The sequence below is a fragment of the Canis lupus genome, chromosome 27, assembly GCF_011100685.1.
Source record: "Canis lupus familiaris isolate Mischka breed German Shepherd chromosome 27, alternate assembly UU_Cfam_GSD_1.0, whole genome shotgun sequence".
Lineage (NCBI taxonomy): Eukaryota > Metazoa > Chordata > Mammalia > Carnivora > Canidae > Canis > Canis lupus.
Window position 1 is genome coordinate 10,249,500 of NC_049248.1, and position 18,582 is coordinate 10,268,081.

Genomic DNA, 18,582 nt, shown 5'->3' on the forward strand with positions numbered 1-18,582 from the left:
CAGTCAAGTAGATGAGGTTTAACTTCTGTGCCTTCATGAAAAAAAGAAGAGATCATAGAACCAGTCTCTTCCTTTCTCCAAAGGCATAGTATAAAGCATCATATACATGGAATGTCAGCACAGTCTTTTTGGGAATATCTATTGATTGTACTTTTTCTCATTTTACATAAAAAGGAGATTGAAATCCAGTTAGATGAAGAGGTTGTTTTAAAGTCACATAGCTGGTCAGTGGCAGTATTAGCTTTAAAAGTGTTCTCCTGTTGGACTTCCCCAGGAACAGAGTAGCTGGCAGGTGCCATTTTCCCTCAGCATAAAGAATGACCACCAGCAGGAACCAGTGTGGTGCCTAATTTGCTAATACACATACCCCTAACCCACAGCAATCCACCCATCCACACTGCTTCAGAAGATTTGCCCTTTCCAGGTAATCTTGTCTCAGTCTCAGCACCACAGGTGGCATCTCTGAGAAGACCAACACAAACCTGGCCAACATTCAGTCTTTTGCTCCCACACACTTTTAGGACCCTGGGCCAGCTTTGGTGGTGGCAGTGGGTCCCATAAAGACCAACACACACTTTGTTAAAATTTTGTGCCCTGCCCATATATGCTTTACAGATATGCCTTAGTTAAGACAGATCATTTTGCAAGGAGGCCAGTATGCACATTGCTAAAACTTTGGACTCCACTCTGGCCAGTGCCAGAACCAATGGCATGTCTGCTCCAATACACTCTTGGGCAGAGTCCATTCAAACTGCAGCCACAAGGCTGGCAGTGTGCAAACAGCCCCAAATATAGGCCAATATCACTCTAAAATGATACCTGCCCTGGAATAAAAGGAGACAAGCACATATATCAGTCAGAGAGCTGCCCCAGCAGTGGCTGGGGGCAGACTGTGGGTTTGATTGTAGGCCCTTCTCACGAATGAAAACTTCTCAGGGGATAATACAGAGAAAGTACCCTGCAATTTTCTGCTATTGAATCTTGGCAAATGCCTGGTTTGACTCAAGTCAAACCCAAGGTGGACCCCTAATAACACCTCAAAGGCCAAACACTGTCCACAACAAAGAAAAAGAGCCAAATGACTGGACTGAAGGAAAAGCAGTCAAAACTCAAAGCAAGAAGCAAGGCCCACACAACACACATAGGAGCACTAGGCCATACTTTTAAGAGCAAGAGATGTAGCTGACTTCTGAAGCACTAGGCCATACTTTTAAGAGCAAGAGATGTAGCTGACTTCCTTAACACTGAGAAACAGACACGGAGAGTTAGAAAAAATGAGGAGACAGAGGAATATGTCCCAAAAATAAAGAACAGAACAAAACCATAACAAGAAACCTAGCCAAAACAGATATAAATAATATATCTTATAGAGAATTTAAAGTATTTATCATAACTTTACTCACAGAACTTGAGAAAAGAGTGGAAAACATCAGCAAGACCCTTAATAATGAGTTTAAAAAGAACCAATCAGAGATGAAGAACACAACAAATGAGATTAAGAATACACTAGATGGAATAAATAGCAGGCTAGAGGAAACAGAAAGATGAATTAGAGACCTAGAGTACTGAACAATGGAAAGTAATCAAGCTGAGCAGATGAGAGAGAAAAAAATATGCAAAATGAGAACAGACTTATGGAACTCAGCAATTCCATCAAATGTGATAACACTCACATTATAGGGAAAAAGAAAGAAAAGAAGAGAAAATTCAGTTGAAAACTTAATAGCTGAAAACTTTCTAAACCCGGGGAAGGAAAAAATATTCAGATCCAGGATACAGAGAGAACCTACAACAAAATCAACCCAAGGATGCATAGTAATTAAAATGGCAAAAAGTAGTGGAAAAGAGAATTTTAAGAACAGAAAGAGAAAAGAAGACACTTACATAAAGGGGAAACCCCATAAGGCTATAAGTGAAATTTTCATCAGAAACTTTGCAGGCCAGAAGAGAATGGCAAGATATATTCAAAGTGCTGAAAGGAAAGAAAAAATCTGCAGCCAAGAATATTCTATCCAGCAAGGCTATATTTCAGAACAGAAAGAGAGATAAAGAATTTCCCAAACAAAAAGCTAAAGGAGTCCATGACCACTAAATCAGCCCTATAGGGAATATTGATGAGGACTCTGAGTGGAAAAAACACCATAAGTAAGAGCAAGAAAAGTAGGAAGCACAGAGGTAGTAAAAATAAGTATATCTGTAAAACGCAGTCAAGGGACTCATAAAATAAAAGGACATAAAATATGACAATATATACCTAAAACGCAGGGAGGAGAGAAGTAAAGCATGGGTTCAAGGTCAATTGATCATCAATTTTATATAGACTGCCATAAAGCAGGAAGATGCTTTATACAAGCCTAATGACAACCACAAATTTAAAAACCAGCAATAGATCAGCAAAAAATAAAGGGAAAGGAATCTAAGTATATCACTGAGGTAAATGAGCAAACTGTGTGAGAAGAGAGCAAGAGTAGAAAAATAATTAGAAAAAAGCTACAAAAATAACCACAAAATGAGTAACAAAATTGCAATAAATCCCTGCTTATAATAATTGCTTTGAATGTAAATGGACTAAGTGCTCCAATCAAGAGACAAAGAGTGATGAAATGGATAAAAAACAAGACTTATCTATATGCTGCCTATAAGAGATTCATTTCAGACGTAAAGACAACATGCAGATTGAAAATGAGGGAATGGAGAAACATTGATCATGTAAATGGATGTATAAAGAAAGCTAGCAATATTTTTATCAGACAAAATAGACTTTAAAACAGAGACTGGGGCAGCCTGGTAGCTCAGCTGTTTAGCCCAGCCTTCCGCCCAGGGCATGATCCTGCAGACCCGGGATCAAGTCCCACGTCAGGCTCCCTACATGGAGCCTGCTTCTCCCTCTGCCTACGTCTCTGCCTCTCTCTCTCTCTCATGAATAAATAAATAAAATCTAAAAATAAAAATAAAACAGAGACTATAGCAAGAGATAAAGAAGAACACCAAATAATCATTGAGGCGGCAATCCAACAAGAAGAGATAACAACGGGATCCCTGGGTGGCGCAGCGGTTTGGCGCCTGCCTTTGGCCCAGGGCACGATCCTGGAGACCCGGGATCGAATCCCACGTCGGGCTCCTGGTGCATGGAGTCTGCTTCTCCCTCTGCCTGCTTCTCCCTCTGCCTGTGTCTCTGCCTCTCTCTCTCTGTGTGTGACTATCATAAAAAAAAAAAAGAAGAGATAACAACTATAAATATTTATGCATCCAACATGGGAGCACCCAAACACATAAAACAGGTAATAAGAAACATAAAGCAATACAATAATACAATACAATAATAGTAGGAGACTTTAAGACCCCACTTACATCAATGGACAGATGTTTTAACAGAAAATCAACAGGAAACCTTGGATTTAAATAACGTACTGTACCAGATGGATTTAACTGATATATTCATAAGCATTCCATCATAAAACAGGAGAATACACATTCTTTGCAAGTGCACATAGAATATTCTCAGAATAGATCACATATTAGGCCACAAAACAAATCTCAGAAAATTCAAAAAGATCAAAGTCATACCATACATCTTTTCTTATCAGAAGGCAATGAAGCTAGAGATCAATCACCAGAAAAAATATGGAAAACCTACAAATACATGGAGGTTAAATAGTATGCTACTAAAAAATGAATAAGTCAATTTGGAAAAAAGAAATAGAAAATTACATGGAAAGAAACAACTGAAAACACAGCAATCCAAACTCTTTGGGGTGCAGCAAACATGATTTGAAGAGGGAAGTTTATAGTAATACAGGCCTTACCACAAGAAACAATAAAAATTTCAAACAACCTAAGATAAACTTATGCCTAAAGGAGCTAGAGAAGGAAGAACAAACAAAACCCCCAAACCAGTGGAAAGAAGAAAATAATAAAGATTAGACCAGAAATAAATGATATGGAAACTAAAAAACCACAATAGAATGGATCAATGAAACCAGGTGCTGGTTCTTTGAAAAGATAGACAAAATTGATAAACCTCTAGCCAGACTCAAAAAAAAAAAGAAAAAAGAAAAAAGAAAGGATAGAGAGATAGAAAGAGGCCTTGAATAAAATCAGAAATGAAGGAAGAGAAATAACAACTGACACCACAGAAATACAAAAGATTATAAGAGAACATTATGATAAATTGTGTGCCAACAGATTTGACAACCTAGAAGAAGTGGATAAATTCCTAGAAACATATAACCTTCCAAAACTGAAGCAGGAAGAAATACAGAATTTGAACAGACCAATTACCATCATTAAAATTGAATCAGTAATCAAAAAATACCCAACAAACAAAAGTCCAGGACTAGCTATCTTCACAGGTGAATTCTACTGAGCATTTTTTTTATAGATTTTATTTATTTATTCATGAGACATAGAAAAAGAGAGAGAGAGAGAGAGAGGCAGAGACATAGGCAGAGGGAGAAGCAGGCTGCCACTGGGGAGCCTGATGTGGGACTGGACCCAGGACTCCAGGATCGTGCCCTAAGCTGAAGGCAGACACTCAGCCACTGAGCTCCCCGGGCATCCCTCTACTAAATATTTAAAGAATAGTTAATATCTATTCTTCTCAAACTTTTCCTAAAAATAGAAGAGGAATGAAAACTCCCAAATTCATTCTGCAAGGCCAGCATTCCCTGATACCAAAATCAGATGAAGACATCACTAAAAAAGAGAACTACAGGTCATTTTCTCTGATAAATATAAATACAAACATCTTCAACAAAATATTAGCAAACCAAATCCAACAATACATTTAAAAAATCATTCACCATGATAAAGTGGATTTATTCCTGGGATGCAAGGGTGGCTCTATATTTGCAAATTAATCAGCATTATACATCACCCCAATAAGAGAAAGGATAAAAAGCATACTATTTTTTTTTTTTTGATAGATGTAGAAAAAGCATTTGACAAAGTACAGAATCCATTCATGATAAAAACCCTCAACAAGGGCACCTTAGTGGCTCAGTTGGCTAAGTGTCCAACTCTTGGTTTCATCTCCGGTCCAGATCTCATGGGTCATGGGATAGAGCTCTGCATCGGGCCCCATGCTCAGTGGGGAGTCAGCTTGAAAGATTCTTTCCCTGCCCAACTTCTGACTCTCTCTCTCTCTCTCTCTCTCTCTCTCTCTCATAGTTTCTCTCTATTTCAAAATAAATCTTAAAAAACAAAACAAACAAACAAAATACTCAACAAAGTTTAGAGGGAACATACATCAACATTATAAAGGTCTTATATGAAAAACCCATAGCAAACATCATAATCAGTGGTAAAAAACAGAATTTTTCTCCTAAGGTCAGGAACAAGACAAGGATGTTCGTTCTCTCTACTTTTATTCAACATAGTACTGGAAGTCCTAGCCACAGCAATCAAACAACAGAAAAAAATAAAAGGCATCAAAATAGGTGAGGAAGAAATAAAACTTTCACTATTTATACATGACATGATACTGTATATAGAAAACCCTGGGTTGCCTGGGTGGCTCAGTGGTTGAGCAACTGCCTTCAGCTCAGGTTGTGATCCCCGGGTCCTGGGATTGAGTCCCACCTTGGACTGCCCACAGGGAGCCTGCTTCTCCCTCTGCCTATGTCTCTGCTTCTCTCTCTCTCTCTCTCTCTCTCCCTCTCTCATGAATAAATAAATAAAATCTTTAAAAAACTTAAACTTAAAGTTTTTTAAAACTTAAAAAAAAGAAAATTCTAAAGACTCCACCAACATACTACTAGAACTGATAAATGAATTCAAGAGGTGCAAGATACAAAATGTACAGAAATCTTTTGCATTTCTATATAATAAATGAAGAAGTAGAAAGATAAATATTTTTTCAAAGATTTTATTTATTTGACAGAGAGAGACTGAGAACACAAGCAGGAGGAGCAGCAGGAAGAGGGAGAGGGAGAAGCAGGCTCCCTGCTGATCAGAGAGCCCAATGTGGGTTCAATCCCAGGACCCTGGGATCATGACCTGAGCTGAAGGCAGATGCTTAACCAACTAAGACACCTCGGCACCCCCAGAAAGATAATTAAAAAGAAATTCCATTTACAATTGCACCAAAAATAATAAAATACCTAGGAATAAAATTAACCAAAGAGGTGAAAGATATGTACTCTGAAAACTATAAACAAAAACAAATGGAAAGACATTCCATGTTCATGGATTAGAAGAACGAATATTGTTAAAATCTCTATACTATTCAAAGCAATCTATAGCTTTAATACAATCCCTATCAAAATCCCAATACCATTTTTCATAGAACTAGAAAAAACAATCTTAAAATTTGTATGGAACCACAAAAGCCCCTGAATAGTCAATGTAATATTGAAAAAGAACAACAAAACTAGAGGCATCACAATCCCAGACTTCAAGTTGCATTATAAAGCTGTGATCAAAACAGTATGATACTGGCACAAAAATACACATTGATCAATAGATTAGAATAGAAAACCCCAATGAACCCACAATGATATGATCAATTAATCTTTGACAAAGGAAGCAAGTATACACAATGGGAAAATGACAGTCTCTTCAATAAATGGTGCTGGGAAAACTAGACAGCTACATGCAAAAGAATGAAACTGGACCACTTTCTTACACCATACGCAAAAATAAACTCAAAATGGATGAAGGACCTAAATGTGAAACCTGGAACCACAAAAAGTCTAGAAAATATTATAGGCAGTAATTTCTCTGACACTGGCCATAACAATGTCTTTCTAAATACTTCTCTTTAGGGAAAAGAAACAAAAGTAAAAATAAACTATTGAGACTACATCAAAATAAAAAGCTTCTGCACAGAAAAGAAAAGAAACAATCAACAAAACTAAAAGACAACCTACTACATGGGAAAATATATCTGCAAATGACATATCCAACAAAGAGTTGTATCCAAAATATAGATCGAAATGATACACCTCAACAAACAACAACAAAAAAATAAGTAATCCAATTAAAAATTTGGCAGAAGACATAAACAGTCATTTATCCAAAGAAAACATTCAGAGGGCCAATAGATACATGAAAAAAATGCTCAATAACAATCATCGTCAGGGAAATGCAAATCAAAACAGCAATGAGATATCACCTCACACCTATCAAAATAGCTAAAATCAAAAACTCCAGAAACAAGTGTTGGCAAAGATGTGGAGAAAAAGGAACCTTCTTGCACTGTTAGTGGGAATGGAACTGTTGCAGCCACTATGGAAGACAATATGAAGCTTCTTCAAAAAATTAAAAATGAAACTAAATGAAAATGTCCTAGGATCCTGTAATCACACTACTAGGTATTTACCCAAAGAATACACAAACATGGGCAGCCCAAGTGGCTCAGCGGTTTAGCGCCGCCTTCAGCCCAGGGCCTGATCCTGGAGACCCAGGATCGAGTCCCACATCTGGCTCCCTGCTTGGGGCCTGCTTCTCCCTCTACCTGTGTCTCTGCCTCTCTATCTGTGTTTCTCATGAATGAATAAATAAAATCTTAAAAAAAAAAAAGAACACAAAACTAATTCAAGGGGATACATGCACCCTTATATTTATTGTAGCTTTATTTACAATAGGCAAATTATGAAAGCAACCCAAGTACCCACCAAAAGATGAATCAATAAAGAAGTTAGGTGATTAGATATAGATAGATATAAGAATATTATTCAGCAATTCAAAAAGAATGAAATCTTGCATTTACAATGACATGAATAGAGCTAGAGAGTATAATGCTAAGTGAAATAAGCCAGTCAGAGAAAGACAAATACAAATAGGATTTCATTCATATGTGGAATTTAATGGGGAAAAAATGAACAGAGGAAAAAAGAGACAAACCAGAAACAGACTCTCAACTACAGAGAACAGATAAATGATTACCAGAGGGGGTGGGAGGGAAGATGGGGTATGGGTGAAGGAGATAAAGAGTACGCGGTTTGATAAGCCCTGAGTAATATATGGAAGTGTAGAATCACTGTATTGTAATCCTGAAAGTAATGTAATACTGTATGTTAACTACACTGATTTTATTAAAGTGTTCTCCTGTTGTCAATTCAATTATCTTTCTTCTTACAGTATATGAACTCAATTTAACATTTTATAGCACATTTGGTAGACCATAATCATGAACAATTACACATTTAACTGGAAGTCAGGACTTCTAGAATTATTGCTAACTGAGTGTGAAATTATTGCTCACTACTCCAGAAAGCCAGGTAATAATTTTACCTAAATTTCTAAGCTGAGAAGCAAATGGAAAGACTGTTTAACTTAGTTAAAGTCCAAAAATTCTTCTTGAATCAATACAATTGTATTATTCTACCAATATTTTTCTATGTTTCAGTTATCAGCTTAGCTAAATCAAGCATACCAAATATAAAGGAATAGAGAAGATGCTTGGGTGGGAGCAGGCAGGCCCTACCTCCTGAGGGGTGGATTAGGAAGCACATATTGTAGATTTATTAGTGTCTCAAACTATGTATTGTTCATCAGCTTATTCTACATAAAACAAACTTAAAGAGACCTTTCTTTTGCATCATGCCTTGTAAAAAGTAGTAAATCAAAAAGTACTTAGTTATTTGCATTGGATTAATGTATTAGAAAATGTTACACGGGATAAGGCAGCAAAAAAACTGGAAGGAAGAAAGAAGTAAAACACATAGGAGAAAGGAGTATGAAGATCAAATATTAGAAATTGCAACAGTGGGGCCTGAAAAAAATACATTTAGAAGGTACTAATAATTTTGATTCTCATGAAATAGCAATTAAAACAATTTTCCAAATTTCACTGATTGAAATAGATCTTTGATGCTTTTCACCAAACAACCTATGTTAACATTTTTCCTACTTGTCCTTAAATACTTATTTTTTCAAAAATGACAAAAATATTTTTGAATACCGGTATTCAAATAGCACAGTATTTCAGGTGTTATTCTCAGATTCTAGGATGCATCAGTGTAAACTCTATCCTTTAGAGCCTACGTTCTACAGAGGGAGGCAGATAATACAAAAGAAAGACAGTAAATATAGACTATGACAAAGCTTATGAAACTATGTGAAAGGTAAGGGAGTTTAAGAATATACAAAAAGGAAGACTGGGTGGCTCAGTCATTTTGGCAACCAACTCTTGATTTAGGCTTGGGTTCTGATCTCAGGGTTGTGAGATCAAGCCCCCCATGGGGCTACACATTCAAAGGGACGTTTGCTTGAGATTCTCTCTCCCTCTGCCCCTTCCTCCTCCCACCCTGTCACTCCTTAAAAATCAATCAATCATGGGATCCCTGGGTGACGCAGCGGTTTAGCGCCTGCCTTTGGCCCGGGGCGGGATCCCAGAGACCGGGATGGAGTCCCACGTCGGGCTCCCGGTGCATGGAGCCTGCTTCTCCCTCTGCCTGTGTCTCTGCCTCTCTCTCTCTCTCTCTCTCTCTGTGACTATCATAAATAAATAAAAATAAAAAAAAATCAATCAATCAGTCTTTAAAACAAAACAAACAAAAAAAAGAGTATAGAAAAAGGAGGGTTGATAATTTTAAATATCAGAGTTAGCCTCATTTAGAAAGTGATGTTTGTGTAAAGACTTTAAGGAAGTGCAATAGTAGGTCCTGTAATATCTAGGCTAAGAATCATTCAGGTAAAGAGAACAGAAAGCTCAAAGGCCCTGAGGTAGGAGTATGACAGTTATTATGAAACAAGAGAAAAACCAGTGTCCTAAATGGAAATAGTGAAGAGGTGAAAAGTAGATTAGGTCAAAGAAGTAAAGTGGCCCACAGACAATTGAAAAGATCTTTTCTTTTTCATTTTGATTTATTTATATTTATTTTTACTCTGAGATACATAGGAAGTCAAGGGGATTTTTTAGTAGAGGGTTGACATGATTTGTTTTAAATTTAAAAGAATCACTCTGCTATGTTTGAAAAAGGAGCTTAGAAGGACAAATGTGGACACTGAGAGATTACCTTGAAAATTACTACAGTGACTCAGGTCAGAGAAAATGGTAGTCCTCCAGTAGGTAAGTGTTTCCTCTAGCATGATCATTACTCATCTCAAATTTACCCACTAGACAGAAGTGCAGGTAGTAGCTATTTTCCTTTTTCTGTCTCTTGGAAAATGGATGTTTCCTGTTCATTCCCACACACATGCCCATGTAAAGTGTGGTATAAACATGTATTAACAAGTTAGGCATAGTATGCTTGGACCACCTAGAGCATCTTACTTTATACCATCATTTTGTTATAGTCACACATTTATCTTTAAACCATAAATATTTAAACAATACATATTGTTGTCTGCTTTAAGTACAGATGGACATTCCACATCCAGAATTACTTTTGATTATTATTATTATTTTTTTAATTTTTATTTATTTATGATAGGCACACAGTGAGAGAGAGAGAGGCAGAGACACAGGCAGAGGGAGAAGCAGGCTCCATGCACCGGGAGCCCGACGTGGGATTCGATCCCGGGTCTCCAGGATCGCGCCCTGGGCCAAAGGCAGGCGCCAAACCGCTGGGTCACCCAGGGATCCCGAGAGGGCATATTGTGATAACGTTTACAACACACAGCATTTAGAAGCCAAAGTTTCTTTGATCAGCGTTTTTTTTATTATTATTACAATAAAATTCAGATAACATATAGTTAACTATTTTAAAGTGAAAAATCCAGTAAACTTGACACAATTTCTGTCCACGTGTTAATAACCATGAGAAGACTGTAACTACCTCTCCAGTAATATGGAAGTCCCGTTTGGAAATAAAAATAGCAGAAGGGAGGGAAATTTAAGAGGAACTGAGAAAGATACAAATCATCATATGAGGAAACAATGTTCCAATAACCTTTTAACAATAATTATTGAAAAATTGCTAAAAACTGCAAAACCTTAATCATAAAAAATAGCAAGTCATGGTTTGCCTTCCAGAATGTTAATACCTCAGTGATAAGAATGGGTTTTTTAAGATTTTATTTATTCATTTAGACAGAGCAGATGTGAGCAGGGGGAGGGGCAGAGGGAGAGAGAAAGAGAGAGAGAAAGAATCCCAAGCAAACTCTGCACTGAGCATGGAGGCTCAATCTCAGGACCCTGAGATCACCACTCCAGCTGAAATCAAAAGTTGGATGCTCAACTGAGCCATCCAGGCCCCCCAGATTACTTTTTTTTTCTATATTAATTAGCAAATCTTTTTTGATTGACAGTATTTTAAAAGGACAACATTTTATTATAAGAGCAGCTACCATACAATTTCACATTATACAAGATCCTATTAGAGATGTGGTAGACATATTTTCTGCGCTATTTCACTTAGGTGGGAATAAAAAAGATGGAGTTGCTGCTTTTTCATGATGTTTTCTATTATAACCACATTGATGAACAAAATAATAAAATATCTCTGTAGTGAGGATATTTTTTCATTTCCTCATTTTGCTATTAGGAATACACTTTGCCTTCTACTTTTGTCTGATACACTGCTGGAAGTGGAGGAACACATCACGGAAACACATCTTGTGTACTTCAGGGGCACTTTTTAAGGACAAAAAAAAAATCTCTAGTAGACCCAAAAATAAAGATCTTCTTGCAACACCAAGGATTTGTGGCTAATTCCACGTTAATATTAAGTTAGTGGTAGAATGAAGATTCAAGTTCAGCTGACCTGACTCCATTCCTAGGGCTCTATTAACCAGAACCTAATACTGGCCTGCTAATTCAGTTGGTAAGTGCAGAACCATAGCCTCTCCATACTGTCGTTTCTCATTTAAGATTAAAATTGGATGAGGTCTCTTGATATTTTCAGCAGTTGTCTTGACCTTAAATATCTCTCTTTTCTGTTTTGTTTTCTGCCCTTCTTACTGTTTTTACATACTTCTTTCTGCTCTTTCACACCGACACTTCATCATTTCATGACATTTTCTTCTCACAAATACTATATGAGGGCACACTACAAAGTTGGTCATAAATTATTGACAGGTGGATCCACACACAATTGTGAGATGAGTTTTCTTGGGTGTCTGTGCTTCTGATTTGAAATCTGTTAAAATACAATGAGGTAATTAGAACAAATGTAAGAAATACTGTCTACCATCTACACAATGCTGAAATAAACTGGCAAGAACATTGGTGAAAAGAGTTTCTGAAGTGGTTATGTTATGGAAAAGGAACCTTGAATTTAGATTGCATTAGTTCTCAGGTGGTAACAGAATAGCCTCCATTATTAGGGCATAAACATGACTCAAAGTTTTTTTTTAAGAAAAATACTACTGGTCTCATAAAACTAAACTCTTGAAAAATTAAAAAAATCATTTAGTGTTCCATAGACCTTTCTTTACTTATCTTTCAACCTCTAACCTAGGAGTATAGTTATCAAATAAAACAACAGGCTAGTGAAATTACCTTTGGTGAGTAGGTCAAGCAGAGAGTTATTACTGAGAAGTATTAGAACTAAATAAGAATCATGGATATCAAGACCATTTAAAGGCAGGGAAAACAACATCATATATTTTAATGCATTCCAAAGGCAGAATTATATCACAATACAGTGATAGACAATTATGATCACTATCATGGGTAAGTTGGGAGTATGGGTCTGTTCTATTTGCTCTTTAGTCTGCTGAAGGAGCAGTATTAATTAGTCAACTTTAAAAGGCATCACTGAGCCTCATTGTAAAAGCTATGGACTGATACTCTTCATTTTGTGTATCTATCTCTTCTTGGCCCTGAGGCTGGATGATTGAGAGAATAGTTTCGTAGAAATGACTAGGTGAAAAGCATGAAACAACTTTGATTCAGGCCTCAGGGAGAATTCTGACTGGTGTTCTCCAAAAATTTTCCTTGATGTTCAAGAGTTTGGTTGTTTTTGTTTTTGTTTTTGTTTTTGTTTTTGAGGGGGGGTGGGGGATAGACAGACCTGCATTAAGTTACTGCCACCCAGGAAACCAAGGCATAGTAACATATCAAAATGTCAATTTGGGTCCACCATTGTGATTTTAGAAAGAGTTATATGTTTAAATAGCAAAAGAAAACTCAAGACATGGGGAATATAAGAAATAGGGAAAGGGATTATAAGGGAAAGGAGGGAAAATGAGTGGGAAAAATTAGAGAGGGTGACAAAACATGAGAGACTCCTAACTCTAGGAAATAAACAAGGGGTAGTGAAAGGGGAGGTGGGCAGAGGGATGGGGTAAATGGGGGACAGGCACTGAGGAGGGCACTTGATGGGATGACATATATAGTGTTATACTATTTGTTGGCCAATCAAACTTCAATAAAAAAATAAAAAAGAAAGCTCAAGACAAACAAGTGCTATAAAAAAGTAGGACATATATTTTGTCAAGATTGTTAACAAATTCACTGTGCTTGGGCTGGTGAAGTGAAATAGTTAAGTGATGTTAAAATCAAAATGTGATCATACTCAGCAGTTTGTATTGTTCATACCCAACAATGTCTGCCAGAAGCAAATAAAAAGCCATTCTGTAAATTTCAAATTAATTCTACGAACATTTAAGATGTAATGCTAAGCACACTATCAAAAATAATCAAGCATAAAAAAACAAAGAGTCCAATTAAAAGTTAGGCAGAAGACATGAACAGACATTTCTCCAAAGACAACATTCAGATGGCCAACAGATACATGAAAAAATGCTCAGTAACACTAATCATCATGGAAATGCAAATCAAAACCACAAGAGACATCCTCTCACACGTGTCAGAATGGATAAAATAAAAAAACTCAAGAAACAAGAATTAAAGATGTGGAGAGGGGATCCCTGGGTGGCTCAGCGGTTTGGCGCCTGCCTTTGGCCCAGGGCACGATCCTGGAGTCCCAGGATCGAGTCCCACGTCGGGCTCCCGTCATGGAGCCTGCTTCTCCCTCCGCCTGTGTCTCTGCCTCACTCTCTCTCTGTGTCTATCATAAATAAAAAATCTTAAAAAAATGATAAAGATGTGGAGAAAAAGATACCTTCTTGCACTGTTACTAGGAATGCAACTGGTGTGGCCACTGTGGAAAATAATATAAAAGTTCCTTAAAAAATTAAAAATAGAACTTCCCTAGGATCCGGTAATTGCACACTGGGTATTTACCCAAAGAATATGAAAGCACTAATTCAAAGGGACACATGCACTCCTATTTATTGCAGTTTTACTTATAGGAGCCATATTACAGAAGCAGCCTACATGGCAACTGACAAATGAATGGATAAAGAAGAGAGGGTATATGTTACAATAGAATATTATTCAGCCACAAAGAAAAATGAAATCTTGCCATTTGCAAAAACATGAATGGATCTAGAGGGTATAATGCTAAGAGAAATAAGCCAGTCAGAGAAAGACAAATATATGATTTCACTCATATGTGAAATTTAAGAGTAAGAAATGAACAAAGGAATAGAGAGACAAACCAAGAAACAGACTCTTAATTATAGAGAACAAACAAATGCTTACCAAAAAGACGTGGGTGGAGGAATGGGTAAAATAGGTGATGGGGATTAAAGAGTACACTTATCATGAAGACCACTGAGTAATGCACTAAATTGATGAATATCACATTATCACACCTGAAACTGATATAATACTATATGTTCATTATAGTGAAATTAAAATTTTAAAACTGAATAACAAAATAATCAGACCAATAAGAAAAGTAAACATGAATGAAAAATAGGAGAAAAACATAATAGAAACAGACATATATGAATATAAAACACTGGAATTATCAAGCACAAATGTTAAAACACCTATATTCAGTGTATACTATGAGTTGAAAGATAAATTTGAGAATGTTGGAAGAAAGCTAGGAATTATGGTGACTGAGTAGATTTGACAAAGAACTGAAAAATTCACTAAAGAAAATTAAAAACTTAATGGAGGCGTTTAACTCCAGATTAGCCAGAGATGAGAAAAAAATAGTGAAGTGGAAGATATATTAGAAGTAAATTTATAAAGAAAAAAGGATGAAGGATAAAGCAAACAAGACATACAGAATGTTTTGACTGGGTCCATAATGCATATAACTGAAATCCCAGAAGAAGGGAAGAAAGATAGAGTGGAAGCAACATTTGAAGCAAGTTCGATGAGAATTTTCCAAAGCTATATACAAAGATATTAGATTTAAAACATATATTACCTTCAAAGAGCTGACCATTCAAAAACAATAATAAAAAAATAGAAAAACATTATAACAATATCTTTGAATGGCTGAGGGAAACAAAGTACACATTTCTAGGTTTATACTAGTTGGTTTTATACCCAAAGGAAATATTTTTTAGAAAAGTTGGAATAAAAACAGTTTTAGACAAACACAGAGAATTAAACTCTAAAATTTCCACCCTACTGGGAATAGTAGAGAGTATTCTTCAGCTTTAAGTAAATGGTTGAAACGGAAGGTAGAAGAAGCAGAAATAAATAACAAGCAATGCAAACCACAAATATGTGGGAAAATCTAGATGAACTGTGTATAAATCTATACACCTAATGTTTTCTAGGGCTGTATTTTTCTTCTTTTTCTGTTTTAAAGATTTTACTTATTTATTCATGAGAGACACAGACAGAGAGAGAGGCAGAGACACAGGCAGAGGGAGAAGCAGGGTCCATGCAGGGAGCCGGATGCGGGACTCCATCTCGGGTCTCCAGGATCACGCCCTAGACTGAAGGCAGGCACTAAATCACTGAGCCACCCGGGGACCCCCTGTATTTTTTTTCTTTACTAAATGTGAGATGCCATCAATTGTTGAGAGACCATTTAATTTAACTAATACTGTGAAATAAATTCACGCAAGATGGGAATGTAGTAGAAAACCCAGCAGAAGCTGGAGAACAAAGGACTAGTCTGGTGTAGGAGTAAATGAAAACTAAAACTACAACCAGAAGAGTAACAGTGAGAAGTGCATGTCTCAATCTTGCCACCAAGTGGAAGATGGTAGGAAAAAATTATATTCCCTGAGAAGTTGAACCACAATGTGGTACTTAACACAGTTCTTCTATTTGAATCCATAATACTAGTGTATTTAGAAAAACAAAACAGGGATACGTGGGTAACTCAGGTGATTCAGCAGCTGCCTTCAGGGCTCAGGTCGTGATCGCAGGGTCCTGGGATCATGACCTGCATCGGGCTCCCTGCTCAGTGGGGAGTCTGCTTCTCCCTCTCCCTCTGCCTCTCCCCCACCACACACACACACACACACACACACACACACACACAATGGTATGCTATCTATCTCAAATGAATGAATAAAATCTTTTAAAAATAAAAATAACAAAACAAAAGACTAAGCAGAGTGTTTAAGTAATCTCAGATTTACGGTGCCTCACTTTGACCAGCAGAAATGAACATTCATCCTTCTTGACAGAGCTCAACTTCAGTTCAGACCTACAGTGATTATAAAAGGCCAGTAGTTGTAAGACAGGTGCCAGTTGTAGAGATTTAAAATGTCGGAAAAGAAAAGGGGCAGGATGGCGGAAGAGCAGGGACCCCAAATCACCTGTCTTGACCAAATTACCTAGACAACCTTCAAATCATCCTGAAAATCTACGAATTTGGCCTGAGATTTAAAGGGAGACCAGCTGGAACTCCACAGTGAGAAGAGTTCGTGCTTCTATCGAGGTAGGAAGACGGAAAAAAGAAATAAAGACACAAAAGGCCTCCAAGGGGGAGGGACCCCGCGAGGAGCCGGGCTGAGGCCGGGGCGAGTGTCCCCAGGACAGGAGAGCCCCGTCCCGGAGACGCAGGAGCTGCACCGACCTTCCCGGGGGAAAGGGGCTCGCAGGGAGGTGGAGCAGGACCCAGGAGGGCGGGGATGCGCTCGGGCTCCCGGGGACACTAACAGGCACCTGCGCCCCGGGAGAGTGCGCCGAGCTCCCTAAGGGCTGCAGCGCGCACGGCGGGGCCCGGAGCAGCTCAGGGTGCTCGGGGGCGGCTCCGCGGAGGGGGCTGCGGGGCGGGAGCAGCTCGGGGGGGCTCGGGGGCGGCTCCGGGGAGGGGGCTGCGGGGTGGGAGCAGCTCGGAGGGGCTCGGGGGGCTCGGGGGGCTCGGGGGCGGCTCCGCGGAGGGGGCTGCAGCGCGGGAGCAGCTCGAGGGGCTCGGGGGCGGCTCCGGGGAGGGGGCTGCGGGGCGGGAGCAGCTCGGAGGGGCTCGGGGGGCTCGGGGGCGACTCCACGGAGGGGGCTGCAGGCCGGGAGCGCGAATCCAATAGCGCAGGCCCCGGCAGGGCGCCGGGACACAGCCAGGATCTGGCCTCCCCCGGGACAGGCAGAGGCCGGGAGGGCCCAGGACAGCGAGGACGCTCCTGCCCCGAGCTGAGCAGATCAGCGGCCCTGCCCGGAGCCTCCAGGCCCTGCAGAGGGAGAGCTCTGGAGCTACTGCAGGAGCTGACTCCACGGCTCCAGAGCTGGCCTCGCCACTGCGGTTGTTCCTCGTGGGGCCTCACGGGGTAAACAACCCCCACTGAGCCCTGCACCAGGCAGGGAGCACAGCAGCTCCCCCAAGTGCTAACACCTGAAAATCAGCACAACAGGCCCCTCCCCCAGAAGACCAGCTAGACGGACAAGTTCCAGGGGAAGCCAAGAGACTTTAAGTACACAGAATCAGAAGATACTCCCCCGTGTTTTTTTGTTTGTTTTGTTTTGCTTTTTGATTTGTTTCCTTCCCCCACCCTTTATTTTCCTTTCTTTTTCTTTCTTTTCTTTTTCTCTTCCTTTTTTTTTCCTTTTCTCTTTCTTTCTCTCCTCTCTTTTTCCCAATACAACTTGCTTTTGGCCACTCTGCACTGAGCAAAATGACTAGAAGGAAAACCTCACCTCAAAACAGAGAATCAGAAACAGTCCTCTCTCCCACAGAGTTACAAAATCTGGATTACAATTCAATGTCAAAAAGCCAATTCAGAAGCACTATTATACAGCTACTGGTGGCTCTAGAAAAAAGTATAAAGGACTCAAGAGACTTCATGACTGCAGAATTTAGAGCTAATCAGGCAGAAATTAAAAATCAATTGAATGAGATGCAATCCAAACTAGAAGTCCTAACGACGAGGGTTAACGAGGTGGAAGAACGAGTGAGTGACATAGAAGACAAGTTGATGGCAAAGAGGAAAACTGAGGAAAAAAGAGACAATTAAAAGACCATGAAGATAGATTAAGGGAAATAAACGACAGCCTGAGGAAGAAAAACCTACATTTAAGTGGTGTTCCCAAGGGTGCCGAAAGGGACAGAGGGCCACAATATGTATTTGAACAAATCATAGCTGAAAACTTTCCTAATCTGGGAAGGGAAACAGGCATTCAGATCCAGGAAATAGAAAGATCCCCCCCTAAAATCAATAAAAACCGTTCAACACCTCGACATCTAATAGTGAAGCTTGCAAATTCCAAAGACAAAGAGAAGATCCTTAAAGCAGCAAGAGACAAGAAATCCCTGACTTTTATGGGGAGGAGTATTAGGGTAACAGCAGACCTCTCCCCAGAGACCTGGCAGGCCAGAAAGTGCTGGCAGGATATATTCAGGGTCCTAAATGAGAAGAACATGCAACCAAGAATACTTTATCCAACAAGGCTCTCATTCAAAATGGAAGGAGAGATAAAGAGCTTCCAAAACA

General features: G+C 38.9%; 1 protein-coding gene across 2 annotated transcripts in view; it reads right to left on the minus strand.

Moving 5' to 3' along the window:
• Positions 1 to 10,584: 10,584 nt before the first annotated feature.
• Positions 10,585 to 18,582, minus strand: part of CLEC7A (C-type lectin domain containing 7A) — a 28,180-nt gene continuing 20,182 nt past the window's right edge. For both annotated transcript variants that reach the window (XM_038576774.1, XM_038576773.1), the window contains one exon: positions 10,585 to 12,026. In XM_038576774.1, the coding sequence (XP_038432702.1) occupies positions 11,897 to 12,026 (130 nt within the window). In that variant the 3' untranslated portion in view covers positions 10,585 to 11,896. The remainder of the gene's footprint in view (positions 12,027 to 18,582) is intronic.